Source organism: Danio rerio, chromosome 25 (assembly GCF_049306965.1).
Source record: "Danio rerio strain Tuebingen ecotype United States chromosome 25, GRCz12tu, whole genome shotgun sequence".
Classification (NCBI taxonomy): domain Eukaryota; kingdom Metazoa; phylum Chordata; class Actinopteri; order Cypriniformes; family Danionidae; genus Danio; species Danio rerio.
In genome coordinates this window covers 17,704,121-17,716,388 of record NC_133200.1, presented here as the reverse complement: position 1 = coordinate 17,716,388, position 12,268 = coordinate 17,704,121, and the positions used below count along the sequence as shown (strand labels likewise).

General features: G+C 36.0%; 1 protein-coding gene across 1 annotated transcript; it reads left to right on the top strand.

Annotated features, from left to right (window-relative positions):
• Nucleotides 1-1,076: 1,076 nt before the first annotated feature.
• ndufa9a (NADH:ubiquinone oxidoreductase subunit A9a) lies at nt 1,077-10,698 on the top strand. Its single transcript, NM_001013459.2, is given in 11 exon segments — nt 1,077-1,187; nt 2,845-3,015; nt 4,528-4,625; nt 4,734-4,825; nt 6,263-6,404; nt 6,921-7,023; nt 9,372-9,442; nt 9,547-9,623; nt 9,716-9,811; nt 9,904-9,970; nt 10,428-10,698. Coding segments are annotated over 11 exon segments (1,143 nt in total). The 5' UTR covers nt 1,077-1,132; the 3' UTR covers nt 10,599-10,698.
• Nucleotides 10,699-12,268: the final 1,570 nt, after the last annotated feature.

Sequence of the window (12,268 nt, the reverse complement as noted above, 5' to 3'; positions counted from 1 at the left end):
GGACAGGTATCTGATGTAACTGTATATAATATAAAAGTGATCATACATGAAACCGCTGGGATCAGGACAGGTATCTGATGTTAATATATATAAAAGTGATCATACATGAAACCGCTGGGATCAGGACAGGTATCTGATGTTACTGTATATAATATAAAAGTGATCATACATGAAACACCTGGGATCAGGACAGGTATCTGATGTTAACTAATATAAAAGTAATTATACATGAAACCCCTGGTATCAGGACAGGTATCTGATGTTAACTAATATAAAAGTAATTATACATGAAACCCCTGGCATCAGGACAGGTATCTGATGCTACTGTATATGATATATAAAGTATTTGACACAAAAGCCGTAGGATCGGGACAGGTATCTTAAGTTATAACAGTATTAATGTAATCTGAGAGGTATCTTAAGTTAATTTGTTTAATATAACATACACTGACTTCACATGAAACACCTGCGATCAGGACAGCTATTTAGTACTGCATATAAAAGGCATTTGACACGAAACCCCTGCGAATACGCACAGGTATCTGAATCTAACGGCTGTTTTCACAATCTGCGCATGATCCGTGACCTATGCAAATTCACAGATAGGCCACGCCCACCCGATGACGTAGTAGCGGTTACGCTGTACTGAAACCCCTGGAAAAAAGTGCCTGCCGTGGAATTTGCAGTCCAAGTACAGGTGAACTGCGTAGGCTAAATTGTCCGTAGCGTATGAGTGTAAATGAGTGTGTATGGATGTTTCTGGAAGGGCATCCGCTCCGTAAAACATATGCTGGATACGTTGGCGGTTCCTTCCTCTGTGGCGACCCCAGATTAATAAAGGGACTAAGCCGACAAGAAAATGAATGAATGTTTACCTCTGGGGTTAAAAAAAAACTGAAGTTCGTACAACTGTGGGAATAACCATTTATAGCGTCGTAAACGTTCGGTTTTTCCTTTACAGTGTACTTGTAACTAAGTTGTGTTTTGTTGGCTCACAAATAAACGACAAATCTGTAAAAACTAAAACGCTTAACAAGCTCTTACCGTACCATCCATAGAAAGTAAAATTTCGCGGGTTTTGCTTTGCGTTTGAGCCTCCTCAGCTTCCGTCTCAGCTCTGACGGCCATAATCATGGCGGCTGTCACACTGATTTGCCGTCCTGCGGGTGTCCTTCCCAAGCTTTCAGGTGAGTTCGCTGTTACATTGCATTATTATACACAGTTTTACTGTACATTAACGCTGTTAATGTTTGAGCTGTTAATAATACGATTAATATAGCCATCAGGTGATGTTTGTGGAAATCGTTGTCTTATGTTTTTTGACCTCGGCTGAAGACAACAGGCCTCATTTGTACACGAATACTGATGTGTTACTATAAATGTGCTGTTATGACATTTAAAATAATAAACACCAGGCATTTTACTACAATACATTACATGCAAAATGTATGTAAGCAATACGCTGCATGCAACCTAATGTAAGTTAATACAATCGGAGGAAATGTTTCAAAACAGTGAGTTCACTTTCCAGCTAACTTACTGGAGTAAAGTTGGCTTTATATTCGGACATTCTCCTTAATGTTATCAAGACCGTGTCACTGTTCGAAAATGAATTTAAAATCATGTTTAATTGAGACAACACTGGTTTTGTATTCGCACATATTCCCTATTTTGTTTTGAAGACGTCGGTCTGAAATCGCATGTTTGTATGGATGACTTCACAACAACATTAGCACTGTCAACAATGTTGTACTTTGATGGTTATTTGCTGCTAATATGATTTCCCGCTTTGAAATGTGCAAATAATACTTTTCTGAAGTTAAATTATTTAGGAGAATGTATGAATGTGAGAATATAAAGCCAACTTCACCTCAATTTTCTAGCTAACGTTAGATTTACAGAAGCACATAAGATGCACACAGGGCTTCTTATGTTAACTTTAAAAACTCTGCAACATTTAAAATAAATAAAATATAAAAATAGAATTAATATATAAAATAATGTGTGCATAATTACAGTTAATACATTTAATAATGTAACCTTTTCATATGAAACATACTGTATAAAATAGTGTTTGTGTGTGTATACCTAATTTTATATATTAGGGCTGGGCGATTTGACCTAAAGTAAAAAATTTCGATTAATTTAGCATTTTAACTTTTTAACTATTTCACTATTTATTTATATATTTACTTTTGCCCTTATAGTTTACTGTTTTGCACACTAAAAAGTTTACACATTACAAGTCAGAGATTTTTTTAGTGCATTACTTGATTTTAAAATACATAAATGAAGGAAACACACACTACCTACTATATATGATTATTTATTGAACATCAATGTTGAACAACTAAAATTAAAACACTTTTCGATTTACTTTTTGATTAATCACACAGCCCTATTATATATCATATGCAGACTTTATAAAAATACAGTTGGATCTTCTATAACAAAATAAATTTAAATGTTTTTTTATTTATTACATATTTTATTTATTCAGTTAAAGAAACTTAAAGCATGTGTTGTCATAGCTTAATTGTGATGCTATGAAACTACTGTTTCAGCATTTACCCGACCAAAAATTTGGCTGAATAAACTTTAAAAAAATATATATATATTTTATTTAATAATCACTTCAATTTTAGTTAAAATGGAACAAAAAAAAATTTGTTTGCACACATTTAATCACACATTAAACCATTTATATATGAACTTACTCTTGCTGTTTTATTATCAATACATATGTTTTGTTAATGATTTAGTCTGTCAAGGCACTTATTGAGCAATATATTAAGCAATTTCTTTTTTTAATCCTCAATTTCAGTCTGAAATGCTTTATTTCAGGCACCTGTTCTCCGGTGTTGCTGGCAGCAGCTCCTGTGACGGTACAGCAGAGGAAGATCCATCATGCCATAGTGCCCCGTGGAAAAGGAGGCCGCTCATCCATTAGTGGACTCGCTGCCACTGTTTTTGGAGCCACTGGCTTTCTTGGCCGATATGTTGTCAACCGTCTAGGTTAGTCATCGCCAAAACCAGACTGAGCGTCATTCACTTACAAGCAGTGGTGTAAAGTAACAAAATTATAAAAATACTCAAATTACTGTACTTGAGTAGTTTTTCTCAGGAATTGTAAGTAGTTTAAAAAATCTGTACTTTTACTTTCACTTGAGTACAGTTTTAGTGCTGATTACATCACTATTTTCCTTTATCCTGCAGGCGCTACTTTATTTTTTTACTTATATTTTATAAGTAGATTAATCAGTTTTATCATCCTCATCCAATCAAACCGCGCATAGAAAAATTCTATCATACAGAGCAACCTCAAGACACTGCCAACATGTACAAAGTTAACTGTCTCCAAGAGATCTCAAGTTAATCATTTGGAAAAGTGGCAAAAGGTAGATTTTTATTATGAATCATCTGTTAATCTGCAGCACAAATACTGCAGAAGACCTATTGGAACCCGCACGGACCCAAGATTCTCACATAAATCAGTCAAGTTTGGTGAAGCAAAAATCATGGTTTGGGGTTACATTCAGTATGGTGGTGTGTGAGAGATCTGCAGAGTGGATGACAACATCAACAGCCTGAGTCATCAATACATTTGTGTTGATCATTACATTACAAACCACACAGGAGGGCAAATTCTTCAGCAGGATAGTGCTCCTTCTCATACTTCAGCCTTCACATCAAAGTTCCTGAAAGCAAATAAGGTCAAGATATTCCAGAAATGGCCAGCCCAGTCACCAGATTTGAACATCATTGAGCATGTCTGGGGTAAAATAAAGGAGGCATTGAAGATGAATCCAAAGAATCTTGATGAACTCTGGGAGTCCTGCAAGAACGCTTTTTTTGCCATTCCAGATGACTTTATTAACAAGTTATTTGAGTCATTGCAGAAATGTATGGATGCCGTCATCTTGCTTATGGGAGTCATACACAATATGAATTCTTTTTCCACTGCACCATAACTTTATATTCTATACTGTACATTATTTTTGTTAAGTAAGAAAAGTCAGACCTTACTGTCCTAATTATTTAAAGATCAAGGCATGATCATAATTTATTTTAGTAAAATAAGCGTAATCTAGGGGCCTTTGCACTTTATATAAGCCACTTTTGACGCCAAATGATCAACTAGAATTCAAGTTATTATTTGTTATCCCTAAAACTTGGATAGGCCAAAAGACTTTTGTCAGGTAGTGTATGAGATTTGAAATCACAAACTTCCTTCCATAATGTTGTTTACACACACACACACACACACACACACACACACACACATGCACATATGCACAAATAGCATGTAAACGCATCAACCTTTTCACATCCCACTACTTTTGAGTGCTTTTAAATTGGCTGCTATTTCCTCATACTTTGAGTAATATTTACAACAGATACCTTTACTCTACTTTCACTACTTTTGGGCAATTAATGGTACTTTCACTTGAGTATGACTTTTTAGTACTCTTTTCACCATTGTACTATTGGTGTTATCATTAATTAAAAAATTTGGGTTTGTATTAGGACGTATGGGTTCCCAGGTTGTGATCCCTTACCGATGTGACCAGTATGATCTCATGTACCTCAGACCTATGGGCGATTTGGGACAGATCATCTTTATGGTGCGTGTACTCAATATAGTGTGTGTTATATCATAGAATAGAAATGAAAGTGAACTTCATAAATAAAATCCTTTTTGGTGCTCTTTTTTTTTTTTTTTTTTTTTTAAGGAATGGGATCCAAGAAACAAGGAGTCAATCCAAAGAGCAATCTCTCACTCCAACGTGGTGATCAACCTTGTCGGAAGAGAATGGGAGACCAGGTAATGAAATATCAGCTTCATGATTTTGGAAAAGAAAAATGAAATTGTGAACAAAAATGCTGTTTAATCATGGTCCTTGACCTCATTGGAAATGGAAGGGAAACTAATTTTGGTTGGCAAAAGAGTTTTGTGCTGTGCTAAAAAAAATTCAAACCTTATTAAAAGCTAATTTGCGAGATATTCAAATTTGAACACAACTTTTTAATAGTGTTAGAGTAAGTTTTAGGTATTTGATTGCATTTTTCATAACAATGACAAACAAACTTCTAACCTTTTTACATTTCATTTTTATTAACAATAGTTTGCCATTTGCTTGAACAAATCCATTCAAACTTGTTTCAAAGCATTCAATAATAATTTTTCATTTTAAGTTAAAACTTTCCTTTTCAGGTTTATGCTGAGAAAATTGGTTAATAAGGATTACATAAATATAGTTTAGTATCAAAAATGTACCTAAAAACAGATAATAATTAAGATATTGATAAATATTCAGTAAACAAACAGGACATTCTACATATATAGTGATCTGGAGATCTAGTGTTGTACATTAATCTAATTGAAATAATAAAAGAATATTCTGTTAATATTTATCACCATTTAAACAATTCTAATATATAATTTATATATTAAGAATGTTTTGGATCATATTTTAATAATTTGATTTTTATAGCTCATATTTTATGAAAATGGCTCAGTATAAAGTATCTAATAGATGTTTTATGGATGTCTTTTATGATTAAAAAAAAAATAATAATCCTTAAAGCCATTAAACTTTTATAATTTGTGTTGTTTTTTAGTCATTTGAAATAATGACTGGTCTGCCCTACAGGCAAAATAATAAATTTTATTTTGATTAAAGGGCACCTATGATGACAATCATAGTCACCATGGCTGCATGGTGTCAGTAAACGTGCACGTGTGTGAGACTCATCATTTCACAAAGGCTTGAATAAACTTCACCACAAATGCTTGAAATAAACTTACTTGGTGTTTTTGGCCAATGAACTGTATTTCAGCTTCATCCGTGTCTTTCTGCTGTCATTGACTGCTGTTTATCTGACGTAATGCAGAAGAAGCAGACACACAATGAAACGGTGGCAGGGAGAAGCAGCTCATTTAAAGCCACAGGCTATAAAAACAGCTACACTGTAGTCAGACACCTAAATGGCCAGATTCTGGAGGCTACAATAAATAATCTGATGGGTAGTTTGAGCTGAAACTTTACAGACACATCTTAGATCTTGCTCTTTAAATTACAACTTTACTGAAACATCAGAGCTTTACTATATCTTCAAATCATCTTCAGCCTCTCTATTAAACTGAATTCTGCATCAACTTAACAAAACCTTAACTTTAACACTTTGTAGTGATTTGCAGATATGTTCAAATAGATTATTTCTACAATTCACACTGCCTTTTTCTCACCTTTTTTTAAAGCAACTACAAGTATGAGGATGTGTTCGTCTCCATCCCTCTGCAGATTGCGAGGGCAACTCGTGAAGCTGGAATTAAAAAGTTCATTCATATGTCGCACCTTAACGCAGACATCCGCAGCCCCTCCAAGTATCTGAGAAATAAGGTAACGATAACATCCTTACATGAAAACCACATGCTTAGTTTATAAATATTCCCAATTAACAAATAAAAACGCGAAAGAAGAAATGTCATCCAATTGTAAAAACTGTACCTCAACAATAATTTCTAGTTCTTTTACTGACTAAATCTAGGTTGAAATTAATTTTAACCAACAGCCAAATAACCATTTTAAGGAATCCAGAAATTCAAAAATATTTAATTTAATTTACTTACTCATGAATTTAGTGACATCTTTCCTTCAGTAGTGCATTAAAGAGGATTTTTAATGACATTTTTAAGTACAATGACAATGGTCTAATGGTATTGCATACCTGGTTCAAAACTAATGGAAGCACAGGTTGCCAGATTGACGACACTGCTGAGTCTAAAGGCTGATTAAATCATATTCTAAATCAATGCAATAGCCAAATTTCCAAATAAAAAGTGGAGTGTTCTTTTAAGGAGATGATTGAACTTTTTTTTTCTATTATAATGAGTAATGATGTGTTGGGTCTTGCAGGCAGTCGGTGAGGAGGCGGTGAGAAACGAGTTCCCTGATGCCATCATTATGAAACCCTCTGAGCTCTTTGGAAGAGAGGACAGGTTCTTGAACCACTTTGCTAGTAAGTGTCTTGAAAACAGTTATTCCTCTTAACAATTTAAAAGTTTCTGTGTGTTGTTTCTGAAAATAAAAAGACTATTTAGTAGGGCTTCAATCAGACATTTTACACACACAAATACAATAGTTTCTATCAAAGTATTGAACAGTTTTAAGCAATATATTTATCAACAAAGGCCCTATTTACATTTTGTTTAAGGGTGCTCAAGGTGCTATTTATTACATATGTTTTGTTAAAGTTAGGAATGAAGTTTACACTACCCTGACATCTTCGACCCATAAAAAAAAGTTACATTTTCTAAACTCAGAAGATCCTGTTTTAAAAACACTGGTGTTCAGTTTCAATATAGATGGGCTGAAATGCAAAATGTAACCAGTAGACTGCAAGTATGGAGAATATATGTGCAAACCCTGTGAGCATGAATGGTCATGTTTCAGGTGTTTTATGTGTTGTTGATGGAGAGAAACAATTTTAAATTGTGCCAACTAACTGAATCACTCAGTTATAATATCCAACATTTCATGCAATTAAATGCATAATTGTTCAGTAAAATGCTGTCAAAATGTTCTTTAGATTTGTTAACATTTTTTTGCACAATAAGTTTGCATAACGTCACTATAAAATATTGCATTTAAAGTGTTTCAGCCAAAACTGAAAAATCTCGTCCAGGTTTTTTTTTTTTTTTTTTCCAGTGGCTAGGAATAAACTTTTACCAATTGACGAAAGTGAAAGAGAAACCAGGCTCAGTTGAGCACGACTTTTTCTCCTCTGGCCAAACTTCATGTGCAGAGCTGCAGTCTAGGCGAAGGAGGCTGGAGAATGCTGGACTTTGTAAAAAAACAGGTTTTCAACTACAGCGGTTCAAAGAGTAGTTCTGCAGAATGACTAAAAAGTTATCAGTATGATGGTCAAAAATTGTATAATTCTATTCAAACCATCCTTCTGCAATCTTATTCCAAAAACGGAAATAAGGGAAGTTTTAATAGCTTACAAATGTGGGAAAGCGTAACTATTATGTGATTGTATTGTATTGCAATATGGAGAAATTAAGTGTTCATGTTAAATTAATTTACAAAAGCTTGAAAATGCATTCATTTAATGACAATAATTAAAAGATTAAACATGAAATTATAAAAAAAACATTAAATTAATTGTACCCAGCTTAAATATAAAAAAAAAGTAAAAATATGGATTTTTACCCCAAAGCTTGCCTGATCGCAATAGAGTCAGAAGCAGGAGAGGAGAGGAGGAGAGCAGGAAAACAGATTAGAGCAAAGTTTACCAGCAGTTTTGTATCTTTCTTGACCATGTGACCAAAGCCCAAATACAGAGAATACAAACTGACCAATCAATATGTGACCACATCATAAAAACCCCCAAAGTCCACACCCCAGGCCCTGACCTAATAAGTATCTGCCTTTGGAGTCAGTATAATCCTTCTTGGTGAAAAATACATGTTTTGCCATATAAACGAATGCATACAATAATTTTCATTCCTACATTGTCTGTTGTGAAAAAGCTGCAGGAGTGTGTAGGTCACCACCGGGTTTAAAGGCTAGCCCACAGTAATGCAGAAACTCAGCTGTTACTGGGGTCTTTCAGGAATAGATACAGCCTGGTCCAGGATTATGGAGGACTTGGGATAAGGACTAACATAAGCGTAGATGCCGTTCAAATTATAATGTCTTTTAATAAGTGTTCCTGGATGCGAACCTAACAATCCTATAGAGCAGGGGTCACCAATCTTGTTTCTGAAGGTCCGGTGCCCTGCCGGGTTTAGCTCCAACTCGCCTCAACACATCTGCCTTGATGTTTCAAGTATACCTAGTAAGACCTTGATTAGCTTGTTCAGGTGTGTTTGATCAGGGTTGGAGTTAAAATCTGCTGGACACCGGCCCTCCAGGAACAAGTTTGGTGATCCCTGCTTTAGAGGATTTGGATTTCAAAAGCATTTGTGTTTTGTGTATGCCACTGCAAACAGATGTGTCTTTAATGTAGTTTTAGACTGGCAGAGTGTGTCTGCCTCCCGAACTGTGCTAGGAAGGCTGTTCCAGAGTTTACGTGCCAGATATGAGAAAGATCTACCGTCCACAGTTGATCTTGATATTCTGAGAATAATCAATTGTCCAGGAATTAATTGAGCATAGTGGACGTGAGGGGCTGTAATACAACAGGAGCTCCCTCAAATACTGGGGAGCTGAGCCGTTCTGTATCAACATTGGACATTTTTGAATAAGAAAACTTGAGTTAAGATTTCACAGATCACAAAATTGTCTTGTTGACATCAAACTCAGAGTTTGTGTTTTTTTTTTTTTTTTAATTAATTCATTATTTCTTTTTATTTTATATAGACATGCGCTGGTTTGGCACAGCTGTACCTCTAATTGCAATGGGCAAGAAGACAGTCAAGCAGCCTGTTCATGTAAGTATCAATCAATCAATCCGAAAACAGAAGCAAATCTGACAGTTAATAATCCTGCAAACTTATTCTTCCATGTTATTATTTTTCCTCTTTACTTTCTGAAGGTGGTAGATGTGGCCAAAGCCATCATTAATGCTATCCAGGACCCTGAAGCTAATGGGAAAACCTATGCACTAGTTGGGTAAGAACTGCCTCAGTGTTCTAAAGGCCCTTTCCTTAATTGAAAAATCGTTGATGTCTTTGGTCTAAAAATATGAATTTCTTGCTCAACAGGCCCAATCGGTATCTACTTCATGATTTGGTTGAATATTTATACTCCGTGGCCCACAGGCCATTTATGCCATACCCTTTGCCTCGCCCTCTCTATCAGTAAGCATGTCTTTATTATGAACTCATAACCTATTTTAATGTAATCCTTTATTTAGATATTCATTTATTCCCTTTGTGTTGTCTGGTTTTAGCCTCGTCGCAAGGTTTTTTGAGATGAACCCTTTCGAGCCCTGGACAACCCGTGATAAAGTCGACCGGGTATGTGTATATTACAATGTCATAACAGATTAAGTGCACTGTTCATTAATATTTGGCATAATTAATAGAAGGGGGGGGCTCAGTGGTTAGCACACAGCCTCACAGCAAGGAGGTCGCTCGTTCGATTTCCGGCTGGGAACTTTTGTTTGGAGACTAGTGGTTAAAGTAAATTGAATAAACTAAACTGGCCGTAGTGTATGCAAGTGTGTATGAGTGTTTCCCAGTACTGGTTTGTGGCTGGAAGGGCATCTACTGTGTAAAACATATGCCAGAATAGTTGGCTGCGACGACTTCTGATAAATAAGGAACTAAGCCGAAGGAAAGTATATGAATGAAGAGTCTTGGCATATTAGAATGATTTCAAAAGGATAATGTGACTTGGCTGGAGTAACAATGCTAAATATTAAGCTTAGTCATGAAAAAAATATAAAACTAATAATCAAATCATTATGTCTAGTTGCACACATCGGACTTGAAGTACCCTGACCTCCCGGGACTGGAGGATTTGGGCATCACACCTGCTTCCATCGAGCAGAAGGCCATTGAAACCTTGCGCCGCCATCGCCGTCAACGATTCTTTGAAGCAGCGGTTGGAGAGGCCAAGCCCTCCAAAACAGTCAACTTTTAAACAAGAAGTGGTCGCTCTTGTGTCCAGTATGTTCTCTACTGGTCCTCACGTTGTCTAGATTAACTTTTTGCTGTACATAAATAAAGATATTCAACCTGTACTTTTGCTGTATGTGTTTTTTTCCCTGGCTGAGTTTATTTGTTTGGGTTTTTGAAGAGAATTTTAAAAGAAATCTAATGAATTGCACCAATTGAATCTAAATATTCAGTGTTTTGTGTGTGTGTGTGTGTGTGTGTGTGTGTTGGGGGGGGGGGGTGTAGGTGATTTATTTAGTAGTGTACTTTTAATGTATATTTATATAGAGTATTTTTATACAGCCATACACCCAAAGCATTTTACAATCATGAGGGAAAGGGGGGTGTCTCTTCACACTAGCACCATGCAGCATTCACTTGGATGATTCGACGGCAGCCACAGGACAGCGGAGCTAGCCCACTCAACATACACCAGCTATAGGTGGAGTGGCGAGACAGTGATAAAGCCAGTTCGGTGGATGGGGATAATTGGGTGCCATGATGGGCCAATGAAGAGAATTTGGCCAGGACACTGAGGTTACACCACTACTCATTACAAGAAGTACCATGGGATTTTTAATGACCACGGAGAGTTAAGACCTTGGTTTAACGTCAGCGCCCACTGACAGTATAGCGTCCTCTTCACTTTTACTGGGGCATTAGGACTGTCACAGACCGCATATTGGGCACCCCCTGCTGGCATCTCTAACACCACCAGCAACCCAGTATTCCCATGTGGTTTTCAATCCAGGGATTGACCAGGCTCAGCCCTGCTTAGCTTCTGTGAGTAACCACTCTTGGCCGTCAGGGTCAAATGGCTGTGGCAACTGTGATAACATGAATGTTTATTCTTAGATGGGGGTTTGCTATGAAATATATCTTTTAATTTACAAAATATGCCAATTAAAAAGTTAATTATGATACGAATGGTTCCGAGCCTTGATTCTGATTGTTTGAGCTGTGTTCAAAGCTGTTGTAAGTTACTTAAGGAACTTACTGTGCCAATAAAATTTAAGGTATACGTTTACATTTAGGATTATGTCCTTCATTCTTATGCTACTATTAGCTCCCACTAGTTTTGTGAATAATATCCAGTTAAGTTTGGGGTAGGGATTGGGCATGGCTTGTTATTTTTTAAACAGGAGTTATGTTACAGGATCAACATTGATGTAAATCTAGGATTACATCCCACTTGACAAGATCCACAGTGGGTGTGGTATTGCCAAGTACAGTGCGATCCAGGATTAAAACTGATGTCTATCCTGAAATGTTATTTTTGTTCAAAAATATAATTCATACCTAATCCCTAACCTGTAAAGTCTTTTCAAAATTAGAGGAAAATATAGATGAGTAACAATTAGTAGAAGTGCATAGCCCCAACTGTAGTACTAAACTTTAACTTTAAACTTATCCCTTTAAATCTGATTGGAATGTTGCTGCAGGATAAACACAGATGTTGATTCAGGAACATGTCCAACTTGATGAATTCACAGTAACCAAAATTCACCCACCCAGCATTCAAATGGGGAGTCTGCATTTGTTGTTAACCACGGCTCTTACAAAAAAAAATACTAATTTGTGTGTCTCCTTACTTCAGTTTGCAGCCATGCTGTCGTTGTAGATAGTGTATTCTGGGAATTTTTTATACCCCTTGGT